Source organism: Coregonus lavaretus (assembly GCF_964263955.1).
Source record: "Coregonus lavaretus genome assembly, chromosome: 39".
Lineage (NCBI taxonomy): Eukaryota > Metazoa > Chordata > Actinopteri > Salmoniformes > Salmonidae > Coregonus > Coregonus lavaretus.
The window spans coordinates 7,435,538-7,461,936 of record NC_140026.1 but is presented as its reverse complement, the minus strand read 5'-3'; the positions used below and the strand labels follow the sequence as shown (position 1 = coordinate 7,461,936).

Below are 26,399 nucleotides of genomic sequence, written 5' to 3'. Positions count from 1 at the left end.
CCGTGATCGCATGGAACTCCCTTCCATCTCCAATTACTCAAGCAAACAGCAACATTTCCTTAAAAAAATAAAAAGATTAAACATCTCATGCAACATAATTTTATTGGTTGTATTATTTTTATATTTGTATATCGTTCTATTTTTAATTTGTGTGACAGTCCTTGTCTATCAGTGTTTGGTTACTTGTGTGTTTTTTGTGGACCCCAGGAAGAATAGCTGCTGCTTTGGAAAAAGCTACTGGGGATCCTAATAAACAAACAGTATTGTGTGTTGGCATCAGACCAGCTTGCTGCTCCCATTTAAAACACTCTAGACATCGATAATGAATATTCATGTTTTCCCTGTGTGTCTCTTGTGCCTCTGTACCTCTTTGTGATTGTTTATATGCTTATCTGTTTGCGTTGTTTGCATATAATTAACAGTTTTTTTTTTTTCTCCCTCTCTCCCCTCCTTGTCCTGCTCCCCATCCTCTCACCCCTTCGCTTCCTCTCCCTTTCCCCCCTTCCCTGGTCTCATCCCTCTCTCTGCCTCCCCCTGGTGGTGGTGGTTGTTATTTATATTCTACACTATCTGACTCTATCCTACTCTACACTATCCTACTCTACCCTACAGCAGCAGAGTCCAGTGGAGCAGCGTTACATAGAGCTGTTAGCCCTGAGAGATGAATACCTGAAGAAACTAGAGGAACTGCAGCTCTCTGACTCCTCCCCTAACTCCTCCCACCTATCAAATAGCTCCACCCCCAACGCGGCCTCTCCCACGCAGCACATCACACACTTGCACACCCCCTTCTGAGTGGGGTCATCACACACACACACACACACAGTCTGACGTATACAACACACGTGTGTATGTGCATTCTCCAGGGTTGGGGTTGATTACATGTCAGTTAAGTTAGTGAATCATAGGAGATTAATTGAAGTTTCAAATTTGAGAGTTGAAAAGTGACATTTTTTCCCAATGAGGATTTTTCAGTTCTGCAGGATTTCAGAATTTCAATTCACTTCCTAAAAATTCACTTCCTGAAATTGAAATGGATTTGACCCTTACACAGATACAGGCAGTAGTTTTTTTGTACATAGCGTTAGTAAGTCATAATGTAGTCAATAAATAACATGGAATAGATGTAACCATGGTGATTATGCAACATGTCACAGTACAGCCTTTTCACAACTTTTATAGAATGTTAGTTTTTTCTCTCACAAAAACAGAGAAGCCTTAATACGAAATAAAACAAAAATGTTTGTAGATAAACAATACTAAAGGTTGAGTGTAAAGGGTTAAAACTCACCGGCTGCATTCCAATTCTCTACCCTTTACCAAGAAGTGTGCATTCAGTCACGCCCCATCGTGCTTATGCATTGTATTTGGTGCAAGCATGGCTGGATGGAGTTTCCACCATATTCCTCACACCAGTCCCTTCCTGTTAAATCCATGAGGGGGCGTGTATGAGCGCACACTTCGGCAGAAGGGTAGAGAATGGGATCGTAGCCCCTGATCCTCTTGGGGTGAATACACTGTGCTCCTCTCCATGACCAGAAAAAGGGCACTGTTATGACAAACAGACTGGAAAGAGGGAGAGAGGAATGAACATGTGACTAGGAAGTGTATGTGATGGTTTCCCTTCAGTCATTGTGTACCTATGTCCCAACATAGGCAATACCAGTCCAGTCATTCAGTTAAGTTTGGACAGGAAGCTTGAGTAACTACAGTCGACTCTTGATAAGTGCGCAGTTGGGTAAGTGCAAACCGAGTCCACTGCAGTTCCCCAGTCCCAACTCACATACATTATTTTATAAGTGCTCTGAATATCTGCATCTTCCAGTTTACTGCATGCATTCATAACCACAGAAATCCTATAAATCAGTTATTTTTAATTCTGTTCATAACAGCCCCAAATTGTAGCATTTATCAGGGGTTGATTGTACTCCAGTCTGATGTTCAGTAGACCAAGTATTACATTTACATTTTAGTCATTTAGCAGACGCTCTTATCCAGAGCGACTTACAGTTAGTGAGTGCATAAATTTTTCATACTGCCCCCCCCCCCCCCCCCCCGTGGGAATCGAACCCACAACCCTTGCGTTGCAAGCGCCATGCTCTACCAACTGAGCTACAGGAGGGCCCAAGTATCCCTCTATTGTACTGGAGAAGGTCTATGGAGAGACGGGACACACGGTCAGTTGTATTGGTTCCTATGAGAGGTTCTGTGAGGTATCTTATCGTGGTCAGTTGTATTGGTTCCTATGAGAGGTTCTGTGAGGTATCTTATCGTGGTCAGTTGTATTGGTTCCTATGAGAGGTTCTGTGAGGTATCTTATCGTGGTCTGTTGTATTGGTTCCTATGAGAGGTTCTGTGAGGTATCTTATCGTGGTCTGTTGTATTGGTTCCTATGAGAGGTTCTGTGAGGTATCTTATCTAACCCTGTCCCAGATCTGATTTGTACTGTCTTGCCGAATCAAATCACATTTTATTGGTCGTGTACACATGTTTAGCAGATGTTATTGCGGGTGTAGAGAAATGCTTGTGTTCCTAGCACCAACAGTGCAGTAGCATCTAACAATTCACAACAATACACACAAATCTAAAAGTAAAAAGAATGGAATTAAGAAATATTGAAATATTAGGATGAACAATGTTGGAGTGGTATTTACTAAAATACAGTAGAATAGAATACAGTATATACATATGAAATGAGTAAAGCAGTATGTGAACATTATTAAAGTGACTCATATGGTCTTTGTCATGCATTACAATGACCTTAGGAGTTGGTAAGACAGCACAAACCGTTTTGGCACCAGGCTAGGTCCACTCAGTCAGTCCAATAATAGTGACCAGTGATCCCAGTCCCCTGGTTCTGCCTCAACCCAACTCTCATTTTGCCAACTTCAAACTTCAGAACCTTTTAGAACCTGTCACCTTAAAAAACGGTCAAACTCCTCTTGGCATAAACGGAAACATTTGCCATCGACCCACTTGATCCCAGTCCACGTAGCAAAATGGTTTTGGACTCCCACAGAGTAGTCTCAGAAATAATCCATTGTACTGACACAAAGAAAAGCTGTGGACAGGAGAAGTTATTTTGACGAGCAATGACCAGAGGTGGGATCAGATCGGTGGAAGTCCAGAATTGTTAAGAACGTTTCAAGGGACCACGATAAGGTGTACAAAGTATTCTCAGAATAAGAGTTTCAGATCAGATTGGTGGGAAAAGTCCGGAATCGTTTAGTTAATCTTTACAGGGCAGATCCAATGTTCTGGAGAACGCTGGTCGGGTCCAGTTCTGTGCCTTTGACCATCTGAAGTTCAACCTCAGGTGGACGTTTTGTATGTACCCAAACTATAACTGTCTTTGTTCCTCTGTGGTCGGCATCTGTGGCGAGGGGTAAAGGGAAAGATAGCACCTGATTGGTTATGGTAGAAGAAAGGAAGCACCCAATTGGTTGTGGCAGGGGAATGATGGATTCCGATTGGTTGTGGAAGGGTAAAGAAGGCACCCGATTGGTTGTGTCAGAGGGAACAAAGGATCCTGTTGGTTGATACAGTATGTATGTATGTATGTATGGTCCTTCTGGGTAGGATAACGCTTGTTGAAAACAGTCACCACTGGATATGGAAAGACCATACAGAGAGAACTTAGAGGGCTTGTAGCTGAACAACATCTATTGAAAGATGGTGATGATGATGATGGGGTAAAACTGAGGGCTCTTGTTATTTAAACCTTTCAGGTACTCCCTTTTCGCTCCCTAATGCCACCCCAGAATGCGTCACTTCGGAAGACTTCGGCCTCAATGAGGTGAAAAGGTTTCAAACGAAGCTGAGAGAAAAATGATCAACAAAGCAAAATCATTTTTGGTTTGTTGGTTGTGTTTTTAGGCAAAAGATTGAAAGACAAATCTATTTTGTTTTCTTTATACAAGTACAGTAACTATGATGTAATTACCTCAAACAAAACTTATTTTACTGTTAAAGTTATTGTTGTAAAATATTATTTTATTTAGTGTCAAATTTGACACGTTTTATAAAAAGGAAAGTAGTAGGACAAATGTTATTTGTTTCTTTGAATGGTTGGTTAATAATTTGTGGATTTCTTGTTACATAAATGAGTTTAGAATTTAATGTAGTTTTTTTTTTGTTGCATTTTAGGATTTATTTTTTCTAACAGAGGACAGTGAATCATGAATTATGGGAGATTTGATTCAGTCGGGAATTGATTCAGTTCCTTTGAGTCCTGTGATTGTGTAAATAGGGTCGTGATTCAATCGATTGAGTGGCTGAGGATCCAACTTTTCTGGACCCCTCTTCTGGACAGCTAAAGGTCCCGAAGCTTCTGCTATTGTGTGGGATTCTCTACTTTACGCACAGTCTCTGCTCTACTCGTAGGGAACAGGCTACTCTGGCGAATGGTGCTCTTTTAATAAGGTTAGATCAAAGCTGAATCAGTGTCTGCAAAAACACAATGATAGCATTCTACATAACAGCACTGAATAATATAGTAGCATAGTGTAATGATGATGCTCTAAATGCCTATCCCCATGAAACTGAGATCAAATGGTTGGTATGCAGATGCTGCATGGACGTTTCATCCGTAAAACTTGGAAGAATTATAATTCACGATTGACACAAAAAATGTGAAGGGCGGTTCTCTACGTGTGTGTAGAGCAGAAACTGTGCGGAAAGTAGAGAATCCCGTACATGCGCAGAAGCATCGGGACCTTTTAGCTGTCGGGAAGAGGGGTCCAGAAAAGTCTGATCTGCAGCCTCTGCCTTCAATCAAACTCATTGCGGTATTTTATGCAGTAGCTCTTTTACCCCCTAAGGTCAAATATAATCCCTGAACAGCGGTAATAACTTACTACTACCACAAGGAAGTATCCCACACATCACAAATGGATGCTTCCATTTTCCACAATGAGAAGTCTATGCATAGAAATTAGTTTGTAAACAAAGACACTGCCATAAACATCAGCATGCCGAGTTTGACTGAATTCCAGCCCTAGAGGAATTGAGCACTGATAAAGGACTGTGTTCCAAATGTCACCCTATTACTGCCAATATAGTGCACTTATTTTGACTAGAGAATAGGGTGCCAACTGTCGCTAGTGATTTTGTTTATTTTCTTCATGTAGTCTACCTTAACGTAGGGATATCTAGTCTAAAGGGATTTCTGTCATATTATAGCCTACTTACTTCCCTAGCCTGGCGTCCCAGATCAGTTTGTGACTTCTTGCCAACTCCTCATGACCATAGGAGTTAGCCTGGGTGCCAGTCTGTTTCAGGGGGCGTACTGTTCAGGTGCTGTACTTGTACATCAAGCTGCCTCACGCTACAGAAACAGGAGACAGGCTATGGGCCTGTCTGGCATGGACAAGGCTTACTTACCAGTCTTTGTCTGCTCTGTTCATGTCAGGGCGAGCATAAACATACTGGCACCCAGGCTACATGGGAGTTTTGGCAAGACGACACATACAGATGTGGGATCCAGGCTGTACTGCTCCTCTCATGTATGAGTGCACCACTGTTGGTTGTTGTGTAAATAATGCTGGTTAAATTAATTTAAAGATTTCTCACTTTTTAAAAACATGTTGATTTGGGTTGTTTCTTTCATTCATATTCTTGTGGTCGTAATGTGTCTTTATTGTCCTTTATTTATTCAGGTCATTTTGAAATGAGGAAAATCTCTTTATGTAATGTCTGCTCATGTGAAGATTGTGGATATTCAGACCTTGTCCCTTCATAGGATATCTCAGCCCTAAACTGACCTTGTCCCTTCATAGGATATCTCAGCCCTAAACTGACGTTGTCCCTTCATAGGATATCTCAGCCCTAAACTGACCTTGTCCCTTCATAGGATATCTCAGCCCTAAATATAAACAGAATAACTTTTGAAATTTTAGCACAATTAAAAATAAAAAACAGAACTTATTTACATAAGTATTCAGACTCTTTGCTAAGAGACTCAGGTGCATCTTGTTTCCATTGATATGTTTCTACAACTTCATTGGAGTCCACCTGTGGTAAATTCAATTGGAGTTTGCCAAAAGGCACCTAAAGGACTCTCAGACCATGAGAAACAAGATTCTCTGGTCTGATGAAACCAAGATTGAACTCTTTGGCCTGAATGCCAAACGTCACATCTGGAGGAAACCTGGCACTATCCCTACGGTGAAGCATTGTGGTGGCAGCATCATGCTGTGGGGATGTTTTTCAGCGGCAGGGACTGGGAGACTAGTCAGGATCGAGGGAAAGGTGAACGGTGCAAAGTACAGAGATCTTTGATGAAAACCTGCTCCAGAGCACTCAGGACCTCAGACTGGGGTGAAGGTTCACCTTCCAACAGGACAACGACCCTAAGCACACAGCCAAGACAACACCCAGCCAGAGCCCGGACTTGAACCCGATCAAACATCTCTGGAGAGACCTGAAAATAGCTGTGCAGTGACGCTGCCCATCCAACATGACCGAGCTTGAGAGGATCTGCAGAGAAGAATGGGAGAAACTCCCCAAATACAGGTGTGCCAAGCTTGTAGCGTCATACCCAAGAAGACTCGAGGCTGTAATCGCTGCCAAAGGTGCTTCAACAAAGTACTGGGTAAAAGGTCTGAATACTTATGTAAATGTGATATTTCCAGTTTTTTTTTTTTATATACAATTGCAACCATTTCTAATAACTTGTTTTTTTTGTAATTATGGGGTATTGTGTAGATTGATGAGGGGAAAAAACAATGTAATCCATTTTAGAATAAGGCTGTAACATAACAAAATGTGGATATTCAGACCTTGTCCCTTCATAGGATATCTCAGGGCTAAATTGACCTTGTCCCTTCATAGGATATCTCAGCCCTAAACTGACCTTGTCCCTTCATAGCATATCTCAGCCCTACATTTAACCAGCAGGCTATAGTTCACGTCTCCTTGGAATATACTCTACCAGTCAAAAGTTTGGACACACCTACTCATTCAAGGGTTTTTCTTTATTTGTACTATTTTCTACATTGTCGAATAATAGTGAAGACATCAAAACTATGAAATAACACATATGGAATCATGTAGTAATCAAAAAAAGTGTTAAACAAAACAAAATATTTGAGATTTGAGATTCTTCAAATAGCCACCCTTTGCCTTGACAGCTTTGCACACTCTTGGCATTTTTTTTATAGTTTTACTTTTGATACATAAGAATATTTAAAACCAAATACTTTTAGACTTTTACTCAAGAAGTATTTCACTGGGTGACTTTCACGTTTACTTGTCATTTTCTATTAAAGTATATTTTACTTTAACTCAAGTATGACAATTGGTTACTTTTTCCAGCACTGTGTAAAGTGTTGGTCCCATGTTTCATAAGCTGAAATAAAAGATCCCAGAAATGTTCCATATGTACAAAAAGCTTATTTTTCAACAACCAAAAAAAATCACATTTGTTTACACCCCTGCTAGTGAGTATTTCTCCTTTGCCAAGATCATCCATCCACCTGACAGGTGTGGCATATCAAGAAGCTGATTAAACAGCATGATCATTACACAGTTGCACCTTGTGCTGGGTGACAATAAAAGGCCACTAAAATGTGCAGTTGTGTCACACAACACAATGCCACAGATTTCTCAAGTTTATAAGCGAGTGTGCAATTGGCATGCTGACTGCAGGAATGTCCACCAGAGCTGTTGCCAGATAATTCAATGTTAATTTCTCTACCATAAGAGGAGATCCAGAGGCCCATTGTCATGCCATTCATCCGCCGCCATCACCTCATGTTTCAGCATGATAATGCACGGCCCCATGTCGCAAGGATATGTACACAATTCCTGGAAGCTGAAAATGTCCCAGTTTTTTTATGGCCTGCATACTCACCAGACATGTTTCCCATTGAGCATGTTTGGGATTCTCTGGATCGACGTGTATGACAGCGTGTTCCAGTTCCCGCCAATATCCAGCAACTTTGCACAGCCATTGAATAGGAGTGGGACAACATTCTACAGGCCACAATCAACAGCCTGATCAACTCTATGCGAAGGAGATGTGTCGCGCTGCATGAGGCAAATGCTGGTCACACCATTTACTGACTGCTTTTCTAATCTCAATTGGGTTGAGATCTGGTGCCTGAGACCGACACACACTTTAAACCCCCTATGCTCCTTTGAGACCCCTCTTTCAAAGTCACTGAGATCTCTTCTTCTAGCCATGGTAGCCAAAACAATTGGCAACTGGGCATTTTTATGCACGACCCTAAGCATGATGGGATGTTAATTGCTTAATTAACTCAGGAACCACATCTGTGTGGAACCACCTGCTTTCAATATACGTTGTATCCCTCATTTACTCAAGTGTTTCCTTTATTTTGGCAGTTACATGTACCTCTTGTGACCTACATTTGCAGGCGCACTAACAATGTAATAACCATACCTATTTTATGGGAAGTAGGCCTACAACAGTTCATACATCCTCAATCTAATGGTTTTTGATGCTGAAACTGGTTGAGGATGTGAGCCTCTAGCTCAAATGCATTTTGGGTAATCTTAGTGGTTCGCGTGGGGAGGGTATGTTCAAGCGCTCGACTTCTGCGTCCTAGTAGTAAATAAACACACAAGCCTTCTTTATCAGTTAACACAATCAGACCTGGCAGCTAGCGAACAGCCGTATTCTGTCTCGTGCTGTGAGCTAATAGCTAAGGGAAGCTAACACATTCTTAAACACGTCGCCGGCGACCCAGATCTGTTGACAATCGGAAAGGAAGCAGATTTGATCCATCATCTAACGGGAAGGAAACGGGGTTGAGTGGAGAGGGAAAATGGACAAGCAGTTTTTTGGAGGAGTTGCCGGTGGAGATAGCACTGCGCAGCCGGGAGTAGCGAATCGAAACAACAAGCCTCGGACGCTTGCCACCTCTGGATCGAAACAGGATAGCTTGGAGACATTGGACAGGTGATATGTTATTTCGTTATCGGTACACAACTGTTACAATGTTACTAGCTACAGTGTTAGGATAATTTACACTGGGCAGTGTCGCGCATAGAAGAGCGAATATCTCTTTCGTAGGCTGCAGGCTAGACAATTGCTTGCCATATGTTACAATGTTATGCTATTTGTGCATTTGCTGTTGGGCGGTGTCGTGGAAATCGTTGTAGAAAAGCTACTTGCTCTTTCCTGCCTGCATGCATTTAGGGACTTGTTTGACATATCTTGTTGTTAGTGTAATTTTCAACGAGAAAGCGACAGTTTAACGTTTTCATTTTCAAAGCGTTACATTGTTCTGCAACATGCATTCGATTATTGTCCCGTGAAACAAAGCATTACATTAATCTGTAGTAGCCTACTGTGTCTCATGTGTATTTCGGCATTCAGCAATGAGCGCGCCAGATGGGCGCGTAGGGATCTGTGCCAAGTGAACACGCCTCAGTTATAAAGCAGTGTCTTTGCCCAGCAGGAATCAGCCTAACCGCGACCTATTTTAGCCCAGAATGTTGCAGACAGGCTTATTTATTGTGACGCAACCTGCTACTGTGTCTGACTGTCTAGCCTATGTCTATGGTATCTCTCCAATAGCCTAATGATTTACAGCTGATAGTAAACCTCTGTCTCTCCCTTGAACCCTCTGGCCCCCTTCCTCTGTCTGTCTCGCTGTTTTCATATCTGTGTTCCCTCTCTCCTTTGAACTCTGTCTCTTCCCCTCCCCCTCATGGCTCTCTCTCTCTTCCTCCTCCTCACTTTCTGTATATCCCCCATGTCTCTGTCACTGTCCCTCCTCCCATCCCTCCTCCAGTCCGACAGGTTCTCATGTAGAGTGGTGTAAGCAGCTGATCGCAGCCACCATCTCCAGCCAGATATCATCTGTACCCCCAGACACTGCATCCGGAGACTGCAAGGTGGGACACATATGCGTGCGCACACACACACAATAACAGGTTTAGACACACTCATCACACAGTTGTGTTTTCTGACTGACAGGTTTGGAGGAGGACAGATCTCCCAAGGGTAAGGTTAATTAACCATAGCAGCAGCAGTGTCTGTGTTTGCTTACACACATCATGTACCTGCGTAGAGGGATTTGGGTAGTCTTTTGCTCTCTTCTTCTACATCAACTGACTCCGTCATGCCAGTCATTCTTCTTCTACTTCAACTGACTCAGTCATGCCAGTCCTCCTTCTTCTTCTACAGCAACTGACTCAGTCATGCCAGTCCTCCTTCTTCTTCTACATCAACTGACTCAGTCATGCCAGTCCTCTTTCTCCTTCTACATCAACTGACTCAGTCATGCCAGTCATTCTTCTTCTTCTACAGCAACTGACTCAGTCATGCCAGTCATTCCAGTCCATTCTAACCAGGGTTTCCCAAACTCAGTCCTGCCCCGCCGGGTGCACGTTTAGGTTTTTGCCCCAGCACTGCACAGCTGATTCAAATAATCAAAGCTTGATGATGAGTTGGTTATTTGAATCAGCTGTGTAGTGCTAGGGGGGACCAAGTCCCTAAAGCATCGTATTACAGTCTGAGGTTTAGAGGTTTTGTATTCAGTGTGTCAATGCTTCTCTCGCCGCCTGTTGCAGCTTTACCTACTGGTGATGTTAGCGTCCACTAGGCTTATCTGTGTGTGTGTGTGTGTGTGTGTGTGGTTGTTGTCTGTAACCCACAGGTGTCCAAGAGGCCTGTTCTGAGGGTAAGATTTAAAGACTGTTGCTGCTTCCACCTGCCAAAAACCCATTTTAATATTAATCGACTATCTTACTACTTGACAACCTGTCAAGGAGTGTGTGGAGTACAGAGCTATGTAGAAAAACGTTTTTTCTTCGTGATGACCTACTACTCTTTCTATGGATGTCTGAAGTTTTCAGCTAATTCTATATGGGCTGTGTAGTAGTTTGTAGGAGCCGCCATGCTGTTTTGACTTTGTCTGTGTATCTATTACTTTCAAGGCTACAGATACTGCGGTCTACAGACTTCAAGGTGTTACTGTGTCCTGTCTACAATGTTGTGTAGCTTTGCTCCCTTCACTTCCTGTTAGAACTCTACTGATTCTAACTTTGAATTTCCCTACAAAGCTCAGCCACCCACACACGCCTCATCTCCTGTCTCTGGAGAGGAGACATTACCTTTTAATTAAACTCTTCTGCCTCTCCTGCATTCTCGCTCTCTTTCTCTCTAGTTCTCTCTCACGTTCTCTCTCTAATTCTCTCTAGTTCTCTCTCTAATTCTCTCTAGTTCTCTCTCCTCCTTCACACTCAAGATAACTTGCAACTGTAACAGAATTAACTCTTCCTATTGTCCTCTCTGCTTCCATGGTTACCATGCCTCTCCCTGGTTAAGGACTCTATGGAAGGGGGACATATTTACCAGGGCAACAGTGACTCTGAGCTTCCCCCCAATGCTTTGGCAAGTCTCTCTCTTCCATCCCGCTCTCCTGCCCCTTATAATATATGCCATTTAGTATAAGATTTTATCCAAAGCGACTTACATGACTGTGCAGACATTTTACGTGTGGGTGGCCCAAGCGGGAATCAAACCCACGATTCACGCTTGAGCCACATAGGGCCTTATGTCTGTTCCTTCTTTCATGCTGCCCCTTCTCCCTTGTCTATACCTCTGTCAATCTCCCCCTTTCTTTTCCCTATCTCTCTGATCCCTCTTTCACTTTTTTTCACTCTCCCAGTGCCTCCCCCTCGCTTCGGCTTGCAGCTCTGTGTAGTGACAGTGAGAAATGGTTCTGCTTAGGACCAGAGGTTCTGTTTAAAGAGTTCTAGATCTCTGAGATGGTTCTGACTGTTCCTTATTGTGGTTCTATTGTTCTATGTTCTAGGCTCCAAGAGACGGAAGCAAGCAGGTCCAGATGGATGAGGTTCCGCTGGTACCGGGAGAGACCATCAAGGCTGTGGGTTAGTAGTACTACTGTCTCGGTCTCGCTCTCGAATCCATCCCCCCCTCTCTCTGTCCAGATCTTTGTCTCCATTTGACTTATTTTCCAGTTTTCTCTCCTTTTCTGTTTTCCTCTCTCTCTTTTCTTTAGCCTAGTACGACAGCAGCTGTAGTTGTTGACATGTTTTAGACTTGCATTCCTAATTTGTTTCACTTGAAGAGCAACATCACACTGTTTCCTGTTCTTCCACTAAACACTGTTTCAACACTGTTGTTTCTTTATTGGTTTGTTTGTCCCCTCAGCCAAGGATGTGATGTACATCTGTCCCTTCACGGGCTTGGTGACCGGAACCCTCACCAGCACCAACTATAAACTATACTTTATCAGTCTGGAGAGGGTAAGAGCACAGACACACACAGACACACAGACACACAGACACACAGACACAGACACACAGACACACACACACACACAGACACACACACACACACACACACAGAGACACACACAGAGACACACACAGAGACACACACAGAGACACACACAGAGACACACACACACACACACACACACACACACATTTCAAGCTTGACCCTTGTTTGTTTACCCAACTTTTTATTTATTTTTATATGTAAAGTTCCCCATCCTATTCCCGTCTGATTCTCGTACCATTCCTGTCCCATTTCCGTCTAATCCCCATCCCATTTCCGTCTAATCCCCATCCCATTCCCCTCCCATTTCTGTCTGATTCCCAGGATACTCCGTTCATCATGGATGTGAACCTGGGAGCCATCAGCCGTCTAGAGACCATCAGTGTTCAGAGTCATGGAGAGAACACACGGGGCATGGAGATAGTCTGTAAGGTAGGTCAACACACGCACCCTAACCCTAAAGACCATCAGTGTTCAGAGTCATGGAGAGAACACTAGGAGTATGGAGATAGGGTGAAAGAGTTACATTGCACTTGCTACTCAAATACATAATGTATAGCATCAGTATACATAACGTTTTATGTAAGGATATTATGGATTGTGCAAATTGTCCTGTCAGTTATCAATTTGTAATAAAACCTCTCTCCCTCTCTCTCTCCATCAGGACATGCGTAGTCCCAGGTTTGCCTATAAGGAGGATGCCAGCCAACCAGAGATAGTGGAGGTTCTAGCCAAACACACCTTCCCCCTATCAAATGACCTGGTGAGACATGTCAATCACTCTCCTAGCAGCCTAATAGGTGCAGGGATGTCACTCAAAATGGGGCAGGCTCTTAATTAGAATGTATATAGAATCCTTGCATGTTGGTTTGTTCGGAAAACTATCACTCAAGAGGGGGGATCATAACATGGAGTGGGGTCTTAGAATCCTTGCTTGTTGATTGGTTGAGAGACCTGTCACTCACTCTCCCTGGCCTATCCCATTGCAGCCCCTGTTTGCCTTCCTGTATAAGGAGGAGTTTCCTGTGGATGGGTGGAAGGTGTATGACCCCATTGCTGAGTACAAGAGACAGGTAACCACGGAAATGAGAACTTTAGATTGTAAATACAGTTGAAGTCGGAAGTTTACATACACTTAGGTTGGAGTCATTAAACTCGTTTTCAACCACTCCACAAATGTATTGTTAACAAACTATAGTTTTGGCAAGTCGGTTAGGACATCTACTTTGTGCATGACACAAGTAATTTTTCCAACAATTGTTTACAGACAGATAATTTAACTTATAATTCACTGTATCACAATTCCAGTGGGTCAGAAGTTTACATATACTAAGTTAACTGTGCCTTTAAACAGCTTGGAAAATTCCAGAAAATTATGTCATGGCTTTAGAAGCTTCTGATAGGCTAATTGACATCATTTGAGTCAATTGGAGGTGTACCTGTGGATGTATTTCAAGGCTTACCTTCAAACTCAGTGCCTCTTTGCTTGACATCATGGGAAAATCCAAAGAAATCAGCCAAGACCTCAGAAAAAAAAATGGTCTGGTTCATCCTTGGGAGCAATTTCCAAACGCCTGAAGGTACCACGTTCATCTGTACAAACAATAGTACGCAAGTATAAACACCATGGGACCACGCAGCTGTCATACCGCTCGGGAAGGAGACTCGTTCTGTCTCTTAGAGATGAGCGTACTTTGGTGCGAAAAGTGCAAATCAATCCCAGAACAACAGCAAAGGACCTTGTGAAGATGCTGGAGGAAACGGGTACAAAAGTACAGTGGGGAGAACAAGTATTTGATACACTGCCGATATTTGCAGGTTTTCCTTCTTACAAAGCATGTAGAGGTCTGTAATTTTTATCATAGGTACACTTCAACTGTGAGAGACGGAATCTAAAACAAAAATCCAGAAAATCACATTGTATGATTTTTAAGTAATTAATTTGCATTTTATTGCATGACATAAGTATTTGATCACCTACCAACCAGTAAGAATTCCGGCTCTCACAGACCTGTTAGTTTTTCTTTAAGAAGCCCTCCTGTTCTCCACTCATTACCTGTATTAACTGCACCTGTTTGAACTCGGTACCTGTATAAAAGACACCTGTCCACACACTCAATCAAACAGACTCCAACCTCTCCACAATGGCCAAGACCAGAGAGCTGTGTAAGGACATCAGGGATAAAATTGTAGACCTGCACAAGGCTGGGATAGGCTACAGGACAATAGGCAAGCAGCTTGGTGAGAAGGCAACAACTGTTGGCGCAATTATTAGAAAATGGAAGAAGTTCAAGATGACGGTCAATCACCCTCGGTCTGGGGCTCCATGCAAGATCTCACCTCGTGGGGCATCAATGATCATGAGGAAGGTGAGGGATCAGCCCAGAACTACACGGCAGGACCTGGTCAATGAAGCTCAGCTGGTAGAGCACGGCGCTTGTAACGCCAGGGTAGTGGGTTCGATCCCCGGGACCACCCATACACAAAAATGTATGCACACATGACTAAGTCGCTTTGGATAAAAGCGTCTGCTAAATGGCTTATTATTATTATATTATTATCTGTAGAGAGCTGGGACCACAGTCTCAAAGAAAACCATTAGTAACACACTACACCGTCATGGATTAAAATCCTGCAGCGCACACAAGGTCCCCCTGCTCAAGCCAGCGCATGTACAGGCCCTTCTGAAGTTTGCCAATGACCATCTGGATGATCCAGAGGAGGAATGGGAGAAGGTCATGTGGTCTGATGAGACAAAAATAGAGCTTTTTGGTCTAAACTCCACTCGCCGTGTTTGGAGGAAGAAGAAGGATGAGTACAACCCCAAGAACACCATCCCAACTGTGAAGCATGGAGGTGGAAACTTCATTCTTTGGGGATGCTTTTCTGCAAAGGGGACAGGACGACTGCACCGTATTGAGGGGAAGATGGATGGGGCCATGTATCGTGAGATCTTGGCCAACAACCTCCTTCCCTCAGTAAGAGCATTGAAGATGGGTCGTGGCTGAGTCTACCAGCATGACAACGACCCGAAACACACAGCCAGGGCAACTAAGGAGTGGCTCCGTAAGAAGCATCTCAAGGTCCTGGAGTGGCCTAGCCAGTCTCCAGACCTGAACCCAATAGAAAATCTTTGGAGGGAGCTGAAAGTCCGTATTGCCCAGCGACAGCCCCGAAACCTGAAGGATCTGGAGAAGGTCTGTATGGAGGAGTGGGCCAAAATCCCTGCTGCAGTGTGTGCAAACCTGGTCAAGACCTACAGGAAACGTATGATCTCTGTAATTGCAAACAAAGGTTTCTGTACCAAATATTAAGTTCTGCTTTATCAAATACTTATGTCATGCAATAGAAAAATCATACAATGTGATTTTCTGGATTTTTGTTTTAGATTCTGTCTCTCACAGTTGAAGTGTACCTATGAAAAAATGACAGACCTCTACATGCTTTGTAAGTAGGAAAACCTGCAAAATCGGCAGTGTATCAAATACTTGTTCTCCCCACTGTATCTATATCCACAGTAAAACAAGTCCTATATCGACATAACCTGAAAGGCCGCTCAGCAAGGAAGAAGCCACTGCTCCAAATCCGCCATAAAAAAGCCAGACTACGGTTTGCAACTGCACATGGGGACAAAGATCGTACTTTTTTGAGAAATATCCTCTGGTCTGATGAAACAAAAATAGAACTGTTTGGCCATAATGACCATCGTTATGTTTGGAGGAAAAAGGGGGAAACTTGCAAGCCAAAGAACACCATCCCAACCGTGAAGCACGGGGGTGGCAGCATCATGCTGTGGGGGTGCTTTTCTGCAGGAAGGACTTGTGCACGTCACAAAATAGATGGCATCATGAGGAAGGGAAATTGTGTGGTTATATTGAAGCAACATCTCAAGACATCAGTCAGGAAGTTAAAGCTTGGTCGTAAATGGGTCTTAAAATGGACAATGACCCCAAGCATACTTCCAAAGTTGTGGCAAAATGGCTTAAGGACAACAAAGTCAAGGTATAGAACATTTTGTGGGCAGAACTGAAAAAGCGTGTGCGAGCTAGGAGGCCTACAAACCTGACTCAGTTACACCAGCTCTGTCAGGAGGAATGGGCCAAAATTCACCCAACTTATTGTGGGAAACTTGTGGAAGACTACCCAAAACGTTTGACCCAAGTTAAACAATTTAAAGGCAATGCTACCAAATACTAATTGAGTGTATGTAAACTTCTGACCCACTGGGAATGTGATGACAGAAATAAAAGCTGAAATAAATCATTCTCTCTACTATTATTCAGACATTTCACATTCTTAAAATAAAGTGGTGATCCTAACTGACCTAAAACAGGGAATTTTTACTAGGATTAAATGTCAGGAATTGTGAAAAACTGAGTTTAAATATATTTGGCTAAGGTGTATGTTAACTTCCGACTTCAACTGTATGTACTGAATATTAGATAATAGACATGTTCACTTAGATAAGGCAAAGTTGTAGTTTCACTCAAGACCAAAAGGTTTATATCTGTGAAATGTGCAAGATTTGCAAGTGTCTAGATAGTTTATCACTCCTACTCCCTCATCTCCCTCTAGTTCTGTATACTGGGGTAGTTCAGCAGGTGTGTAGAAAGCCTTACTCTGATTCATCCTCTCTCCCACAATCCTTTTGAGGTTAATGTGCATTGATTCTTGAAGTCTTTGAAGTGTTTCATGTAAGACTAACTTATATGAACTGAAAAAAAATGAACTGTTCTTCACTACATTTAGCAGTGCTTGTATTCCTCCTCTCTCCAGGGTCTCCCCAACGAGAGTTGGACCATCAGTAAGATGAACAGTAGTTATGAGGTGTGTGACACCTACCCTGCCCTGGTCGTCATCCCCAGCAGCATCAAGGACGACGACCTCAAACGGGTGGTGTCCTTTAGGGCTAGGCACCGTATACCGGTACGTATCTCTCTCTCTCTCTCTGGGAAAATTACAGGGGAAGTTACCTCCAAAGTTACCAGGCTAAATCAGTGAGGATGGTACTTAAACCCCCGCTAGATGTTATCATGGATCCACCTGGAGAGCCAGACCACTATAGTCTGTAGTGGTAAGCTAACTCACCCCACCCTCTCTCTCTCTCTCTCTCTGCCTCTCTCTCTCTCTCTCTCTCTCTCTCTGTTCTAGGTGTTATCATGGATCCACCCGGAGAGCCAGACCACTATAGTCTGTAGTGGTAAGCTAACTCACCCCACCCTCTCTCTCTCTCTCTGCCTCTCTCTCTCTCTGCTCTAGGTGTTATCATGGATCCACCCGGAGAGCCAGGCCACTATAGTCCGTAGCAGTCAGCCTTTAGTCGGCCCCTCTGACCGGCGCTGTAAGGAGGACGAGCGATACCTCCAGACCATCATGGATGCCAACGCTCAGTCTCACAAACTCACCATCTTCGACGCCCGGCAGAGCAGCGTGGCAGACAACAATAAGGTATAGTTGTCACATCAAGTAGCTACATCGCTGTGTTTTAAGGTGACCGCAAATTGATGGTAAACTGCTTTCACCGTCTCCTTTTTCACGCTCTACTTATTTCCCTTCCACCCCTCCCTCCTTGCGGCCATCCCTCACCCTCTCCCTCCCTCTCTCCCAGGCTAAGGATGGTGGTTATGAGAGTGAGAGTTTCTATCCAAATGTAGAACTCAACTTCCTTGAGATCCCCAACATCCACGTGATGAGAGAGTCACTGAGAAAACTAAAAGAAGTGGTGTACCCTACTATAGATGAGGCTCACTGGCACTCTGCAGTCGACCAGACACACTGGCTAGAGTATATACGGGTAAGGAGGACTCTATCTCTGTGTCTCTCTGTCTCTGTGTTTGTCTCTCTATTTTGCGCACACACACACAACCACACACACACGTATACACAAGGAGGTGGTCTACCCTACCATAGATCTGTCTCACTGTCACTAAATCTCCCCCTAGCTGCTCCTGGCGGGTGCGGTGCGCATAGCTGACAGGCTGGAGTCTGGTAAGACCTCTGTGATGGTCCACTGTAGTGATGGGTGGGACCGGACGGCTCAGCTCACCTCTCTGGCCATGCTGATGTTGGACAGCCACTACCGCACCCTGAGGGGATTCCAGGTGGGTAGGATGGATGGATGGAGGGAAGGAGGGAGGAAGAGAAGGGGTAAAGGCTGTCTGTATACCAGTTGTCGCAGTGACAGCTTGAACATTCTATTGTCGTCCGACATCAACATTGTCCTTGTCATTATGAAAAGTATAAACACACAAACGTCATCAACAGCCTGGTGGTCCAAATAGCATACCTGCTGTATTTTAACACTAATAAACTGTTTTACTAACTAAATTCAATTTTAATCTAGCAAGCCAGGCAACCAAAAGCAACTTTCTAAACAATGTTTTGGTTAGTTTCTTAGCTAGCTAATAATGACCAGAGCCTAGCTGTCAACGTCTTAACTTGAGCTACTTTTTATTCATTATTACAGGAAGAAAAATCACAAGATCATTATAACTTGCCTTGCAATGCTTTGTTGCTGGTAACCATGACAACTGACGCTGCGACAGGGTTAAAGTTGAACTTTTTTTATATGTCTGCGACAGTCGCAGCAACGATCTACAGACATTAAATGACATGTTGTTTTGACCAGCGACACTTGTCGCATCCTAATTGTCTACAGACATGTCGTTAGACAAAGTATAAACCGGCCTTGGGGGGGAAGGGAGGTTTGGTCTCTGTCATCGGGTTCTGTAAAGTACGAGAGCTGTGTCTCCTCAGGTGCTGCTGGAGAAGGAGTGGATCAGCTTCGGACACAAGTTTGCCGCGGTGAGGATTGTGTGTTTATATGGTTTCCTGTGTTTGTTTTTATACAGGTGGCTCTTTGTGTGCGTGTGTTCCTGTGTATAATAACCTGTGTGTTTATATGGTTTCCTGTGTATTTTGTGGCTCTTTGTGTGTGTGTGTTCCTGTGTATAATAACCTGTATGTTTTTCAGCGTGTGGGTCATGGGGATGATAACCATGCCAACTCAGAGAGATCGCCTCTCTTTATCCAGTTTATAGACTGTGTCTGGCAGATAAATAGACAGGTGAGTGCCAACCTGCTACACGCACACACACACACACACATCTGTTGAGATTTCCCTGACACACACATCTGTTGAGATTTCCCTGACACACACATCTGTTGAGATTTCCCTGACACACACACATGTAATTGTGTAGTTACACTGTGTCTTTATTTGTTCCTAGTTCCCTGCAGCGTTTGAGTTTAATGAGTTGTTCCTGATAACCATTCTGGACCACCTCTATAGTTGTCTGTTTGGTACGTTCCTCTACAACAGCGAACAGGAGAGAGTGGCCAAGGTACGGACCATTTCTTTACTGACGGGGGTGGGAGGCTGGGTCACCTAGTCACAATGAGTTAAAGTTCTCATCTGGTCTCTTACTGTAAAGCTTTGTGGGGAATGTTGATTAACTCGTGCCTGTCTGTCTCTTTCTCTTGTTGTTGTTGTTCTTCTTCTTCTCAACAGGAAGTCCAGACTAAGACAGTTTCTCTATGGTCCTATATCAACAGTCAACCAGAGGACTTCACCAACCCGTTCTATGTGGACTATGAGCACCACGTCTTGTACCCTCTAGCTAGCGTCAGACACCTGGAGCTGTGGACCGGGTACTACGTACGATGGAACCCCCGTATGAGGCCACAGGTAGGGGTGGGTTGTGGAGGGGGTGGTAGTGTGTTTTTTTGAAGGAAGGAAACTTTCTAACTATTCATCTCTCCCCATCAGATGCCGGTGCACCAGAACCTGAAGGAGTTGTTGTTCCTGAGAGCAGAGTTACAGAGGAAGGTAGAGGAGTTGGAGAGAGAAGCATCTTCATCACGCGGCTCTCTCTCTTCTTCATCAGAACACACATCATCACCCTCACACAGCGGGGGCACGCCCCTACACACCATTGTCTAATACAGTACACACACACACCACCGTCTGATACACACACACACCTGAATGCAGTACCCAACACAGAACTGGACACAGACATGTAATCACTTGTTTGTTCGTCTTCGTATTCCTGAATCAGTTTTTCAAATCAAGTGTTTTTATCATAAAGAACTAGGAAGAGTTTTACTTGAGAAAATAGGTACACAGTTGTCAAAGTTTCATAATTTTTTTGTATTTAAATAAGAGAAAATAAATGGGGTAATGAAATTGTTGAAAAAGTATTGAGAGAAAGAAAGCACCATAGTATTTTGTGCGTATTTTGTCTAACATAGAATATGTAAATATGAATAGATTGAACTAACATATTTCTACCTACCAAAAGTATTAAACACTTTGCCATTGACAACAGTTTCCAATATTATAAATATGTTAAATATAATTCATAGACGATGTGTAGAAATATGAAATATCAAGTGCACTTTTTTTAAACTAACACATTCGAGTAAGCATGTTATCAACTTGATCATTAAGGACGCGTCCCAAATGGTACCCTATTTACCCTGATCAAAAGTTGTACACTATGTAGGGTGACATTTGGGACACAACCTAAATAAGCTGTCTCACTCTCTCACTACTACTACTGCTACTACTACTTAACCTGATCCAGCTGTGCAATAACTGGTACCTTGTAATATAATGTGTCCCCTCTTCCTGTCCGTCCCTTTTAATGTGCCCTGACTGGAGGTTTACCTTTGTGTATCATGTGTTCCTATCAACACGTTCCATTGAAAGTCTGTGCAGTTTCTTAAAAAAAAAAAAAAAAAATCTTTGCCTTTCTATTCAATGTGTATTTTTTACTTATCCACACTGTTATTGGTCATAGGCTGCGTTTACACAGGCAGCCCAATTCTGATATTTTGCTCAGTTATTGACAAAAGAGCTGATCTGATGAATTAGTAGAAACTATTTAGAATTAGGCTGCCTGTGTAAACTCAACCATGTGTTTCCCCCACCCCCATGTGACTTTCCTGCGATGTTCTTCTACTCTGCTGATGCCAAATCCTTTGTTTTGTGTTTTAACCTTTTACCCAGTAGTGCTTTTGTATTAGGTTGACAATTTCTACTGTTGTTTTTACTCTAAGGCCTAACAAGATGGTAATGGTAGTCAATGGCGATGTTCTCTCAACTCATAGGGCCTTCGTGGACTTTAAGCCAATAAGCTGCAATACTGACCATCCTTTTATCACCTATGGAAAAAAGATAAATATGATTTAATGCTCATCATTTGAATGGCAATAGAATCAAATACCCATATGTGTAAGTGGAAAGAGGTATGTATGTTTTTGCGTTGGTTGACCCTATACCTACGCAATGACCTAACATGAATACAAAGACTCTTGTTGTTGAGTAGCCCTAAGGTTAATTAAGGAAGGTTGAATAAGATTAGCCTAATGTTTGACATGCCTTTCACTGATTGGTTAAGCCTAACTAACCTTTGACCTTTATGTATGTTTTCTGCTGTATTATGGTGGTTAACGGTGTAACTGTTTCCTATGTCATGCTTAAATGTTCAACACTGCTGCACCTTCGTTGAATGAGTCTGTGGTAAATGTGATGTTTATTTACTCATAACACTAAGCATTCACCATGTTTATTTTACATGTGTCTGTCGTCTAAGATATTCAAGCATTATGCATTGGTACTTCTGTGGGCGATCAAAATGAATCTAAACCAATTTAGCTAAATATGATTTTCACGGCTCATCGCAAAATAAAAACGTCATACATTGCACTGATACAAAAAAGAAAAACAGTCTTGGGGTTTCTTTTCTAATTTTATTGGGTTTCATTGATTGATCGTATGAATGTCGTCGTTCCACAATGCTGTCTCGCTCACTGGCAATGCAGTGAAATATAGATGTATAGAAAGCTTCAATAGGAATTATCTATGGCCCTTCGTTGACTGTGTTTGCACGCATAGGTATGTGTGTAGTTCAATTGACAGGCACTAGTGAATCAGGCATGAATTCAGTGCATGCAGAATCCATATTGTTAGTACATATCTGAAGTGAATACAGTCGGAATACATAGTTTACATTGATGTCATAAGAGCCCTGTGTTCTAACTGGTCAGTTGGGTTGGAGTGACCGCTAGTGCAACGACTGGATGACTTCACACTAGAATGGGATTAAGAAGGATGAGACATTGATGTCAGTGTATTCAAGTATCTTCAAGAAGTATATCTGCACACAAAACCAAATTGAAGTGTCTGAAATAACACCATATTCCCTAGATACTAGTGAACTACTTTTGAACATAGCCAGCTGTGAATAGAACTGGATTGGAACTGTTATCGTCTCTTATGAATACTTCCTTCCTGGTTTCTCTTATGACATAACAGTCCAATCCTTCTTTTTCTCATCCTAGACGTTACTGGCAGTGTATAAATAGCCTCACATTCACCAACCACTACTCCTGGTCAAACTACACTCCAGTCCCAAATCTGTTATTGCCAACTCCATTGCTGTCATTTTCAAGCCATAAGGAGTTGGCAAAAGAGCAGATGATACAGACTGCCATCCCAATGATAACCCAATGAGGAAAACTTCCAAAGACTACAGCTAAGTATCCAAAAACATGCATTTTATTTCTGTACAGTTCTGTTATAGCCCGTTACCGTCATGTGTAGTAGAGGAGCACCCAAGATTTAAGGAGATCCAACTGCTGATATGTCTGTAACCTTAGTGCCCTGTTACCGTAAACCATATAAACAAAGGTCAACCTCAAAGCCTTAGGACTGCAAACTACTGGGCATGAAGCAGCTCCTAGTTCACAGGCTTTTATACTACTGTAAACCAATCTTTACATCTTCTAAACACTTCTAATTTTCAAATCAGGCAAATCATCCCATACTGCATCCAAGAGGCACCTTAATACCATTCCAAACCATAGTACGCCATAGTATACCGTAGTACCACAGGATGGTACTCATCACACAGGCAAGTCTCACTCACAACTCTGTGCTCTTCAAATTGTCTCATTTCTACCGAGCTTTGTCTGTAAGGATAGGGGGTGGGGGATTCTTAGCTCTAACAGTATGAATCCGTGTTTAAAAAAAGTGAATATTTGTGAGGAATTTCTATGTAATTTTTATTTTGTGATTTTTATGTGATTATGTGCTGTTACTAGCATGTAGGAAGACACTTGTAAGCATTCAATTTGTCCGGAATCGAAGGTCTTCACTTATGTGTTTTCATCATTTTTGTTGGAGCCCAAAACTACCTGACCTGCAATCTTTAAAAAAAAACGTTTTTATTTTATTTTTAAAGGGGTGTCTTCGTCTACTCTGTTTAGTACCAGTGAATGAGTGAAACATTCAACCCAAAGCACAACACCAAGATCCAATATCGTCCAATCTTCAAATCCATCAATGGTACATCTTTGGTGGTTTTTCTGAACATTTTTGCTACGAGCTATCGCAACTGATTTAGAAAGAGTACATTCGGTAAACATCCGTTTAACATTCAGGTTTTTTAGTGTGTAAACACAGCTGTCACGGGAGATGTTTCTTAGTCATAGAAATATAATTTATAGAATGGACACAGGCCCTCAAACCACTGCAATTTGGTTGGTAGTTCCCACACCATTGTTTCATGTGTAGAACACTGAGAAAAGCACTAATAGAATCTGAATTCTATTCATTCTATTCATTGAACATTCCATTCTATTGGTTCTAGTTCTGTGTGTTTAGTATTGCGGGACCCAGCACGAGCGAGCAGGTTATAAGGCATAGAGAGAAGCACCATCAGTATGACAGCAGTGCCATAGGAGAGAGGTTAGCAATGCACACCTGCATCTGGATGACCGGTGAGGAGAGTTAACTACGGTTCTCCAGTTACTCACAGTTAACCCTTTGTAGAGTGGAATTTTTGGACAGTTCTATTGTTCTCAGTGTTCTATTCCAGAATACTACGGTCCTTAGATGTCAACGATTAGAATGAATAAGAACGATTGACAAAGGATGGAATATTCTGTCCATATTTATCAAAGGGTTAACAACAGTTCCTCCAACCTAAATCTTTACCTTATCCATTATAAGTAAGATAATACAACTGATCCTGGTGCAGTTGTTACAGGCGGAGAGTAATCGCAGGTAAGGAGAGTGCTGGAACAGAAGGAGTGGTTCTAGAGCTACGTTTCCAAGGCAACAAGGGAGCCGAACAGAACAGGGTGCAGGTTCCAGTGGGAGTGCATCCCAAATCACACCCTAAAAGTCACTTGGAAGCTATATCTAAAACAATATTTAGATAAGTTGAGCTAAGTAGTTAAGACAAAAGCCACTCTAGTAAACAACGTTACTTTAGAAAGAGTGGGGGAGCAGAGACGCAAAACATTGGAATAAAAAACATACTTAGGAACGAGTGTGTAGATCGTTAGGATACACCGTAATATCAAGGAATACGCTCATACAACAATTAAATAGTAAAAACACAGAAATATGCTCACGCCGCAATTTACAAGCTTCACTTTCCACCCACTAGTCTCCTAATCAGGGTTGGGGCCAATTCCATTTCAAATCAATCAATTCAAAGGAGTGATTTTAAATTCAAATTCATGAATTGAAATGTGCCATTTTTTTATGAAGGATTTTCTTAATTCTTGACATGGAATTTGAATTCGCTTCTTGAATTAACTAAAGTGAATTGAAATGTAATTGACCCCAACCTTTCCTAACAACAAGCAACACCTAGTATAAACACTACCCAAATGACCTAAGATTAACTAACTATGATTTCATATAACAAATAGCTCAATCTGAAGAACTTCAGAAGTCTATGTATGGCCTTACAAAACAAATATCCAGTCTCTATAGAACCACTGAGCGCGTTCCATGCTGACTACATTGCAGACGCATGCCAGATCTGTTTATTCTGTTCCATATCTGCTAAACACGGATTGATATAGCAATCTGATGCCCGAATACGCACTCGCTGACATGGCACGCAACCATTGGTTGATGCAATGCAACGCCTGCAATGTAGACTGGAACGCAACCGCTACGTTACTTCAATATCAAGACGTTAAGTTCAACTAGGCTTCGATTTCACATTTACTTCACTTTCTCTAGCACTGGCATTATCTCAATAAGACAAAACAGATATACAACGTATAAAGACTAGTTAGTATCTTAATCACATTCCCGTTTTCCACACAAGTAGACTTAAAAGGCTACACTGATATTCATACTAGCATACTACTTACAATGCACACCCATTACACAGGTTTGTTCCCTAAGTAGTACGCTAGTGTGGCTATTGGAACAGAGCCTTTGTTCTCTTCTGTTTCTTAAAAACAAACACAAATCATATCATGAACATCATTATCATATCATGAACATTTAAGCAGCAGCAGCTCTGGAGTTAGCAAGTAATCGAGTTCTTCAAATGAACATCGCTTCATAAAAAAAAAATCATTATCCTAAAATTGACACTAAAAGTGCTAGCCTGGTTCCCAGATCTGGTTGTGCTTTTGTCAACTGCATTTCTATCATCGTCAAGCCGTACATATGACTGGCATTACAATGAGTGACAAGGAGTTGGCAAAAAAGCACAAACAGACTGACAACCAGGTGATAAAAATGCAGCTTCTAGACATTAACCTGTGCAAGAAACCACTGCAAAACGCTTTCAAATGGTAGAAGAATCACGAGGGGGATATACAGTACGTACAAGGGGGGAATGGAGTGGGGTTGGGGGGAAGAGTATGTGGGTTATACTATATACCATACTATCTTTCAGGAAATACCATGATGGAAGCCTGGCCCCAGATCTGTATGTGCTTTAGTATAGCAAATTCTATCATTGTCAAATACAAACTGATCTAGGATCAGGCTACTGTCTCCTTCATAATCAAATTGTAAACAGGCATATTAGTGGCGTTTATAACAGTTAAAATAAATTAAATGATATGTACACAGTTTGGCAGGGGTAGGTCTACAGAGGTCGGCAAACCGTAGTGATGTCACAATACCATTCCGACTCTAGAATGATATTGAGATTCTAGAATGACATGGAACTTGGTGGTGTCAACATGGCCGCCAGTGGAACTCTACATTTCAGACAGTTTGCCGATCTCCATCTATCTACAACTCAAGGTATAACGGGGATGGGGGGTGGGACTACCTTCCTAAAGTGGTTAGTGT

The 26,399-nt window shown here is 42.4% G+C and overlaps 2 protein-coding genes across 6 annotated transcripts in view; both read left to right on the top strand.

Annotated features, from left to right (window-relative positions):
• LOC311113103 (myotubularin-like) overlaps positions 1–7,283 on the top strand; it is a 63,495-nt gene extending 56,212 nt beyond the window's left edge. For 2 of the 4 annotated variants that reach the window (XM_084156239.1, XM_084156237.1), the window contains exon 16: positions 613–7,283. In XM_084156239.1, the coding sequence (XP_084012365.1) occupies positions 613–795 (183 nt within the window). In that variant the 3' untranslated portion in view covers positions 796–7,283. The remainder of the gene's footprint in view (positions 1–612) is intronic. The other 2 variants (XM_084156240.1, XM_084156238.1) reach the window with 1 other exon arrangement.
• Positions 7,284–8,666: 1,383 nt separating this feature from the next.
• On the top strand, positions 8,667–21,968 carry LOC311113102 (phosphatidylinositol-3-phosphate phosphatase MTMR1-like). Of its 2 annotated transcripts, XM_084156235.1 has the most exons (18): positions 8,667–8,923; positions 9,762–9,864; positions 9,947–9,973; positions 10,629–10,652; positions 11,790–11,865; positions 12,149–12,243; positions 12,602–12,709; positions 12,942–13,040; positions 13,267–13,350; positions 17,054–17,203; positions 17,537–17,725; positions 17,886–18,071; positions 18,220–18,378; positions 19,034–19,081; positions 19,251–19,343; positions 19,507–19,620; positions 19,788–19,964; positions 20,046–21,968. In XM_084156235.1, the coding sequence occupies exons 1-18, from the start codon at positions 8,790–8,792 to the stop codon at positions 20,217–20,219; spliced, it is 2,040 nt and encodes a 679-aa protein (XP_084012361.1). In that variant the 5' UTR covers positions 8,667–8,789; the 3' UTR covers positions 20,220–21,968. The 2 variants fall into 2 exon arrangements, with proteins under 2 accessions (XP_084012361.1, XP_084012362.1); XM_084156236.1 differs by lacking the exons at positions 9,947–9,973; positions 10,629–10,652.
• Positions 21,969–26,399: the final 4,431 nt, after the last annotated feature.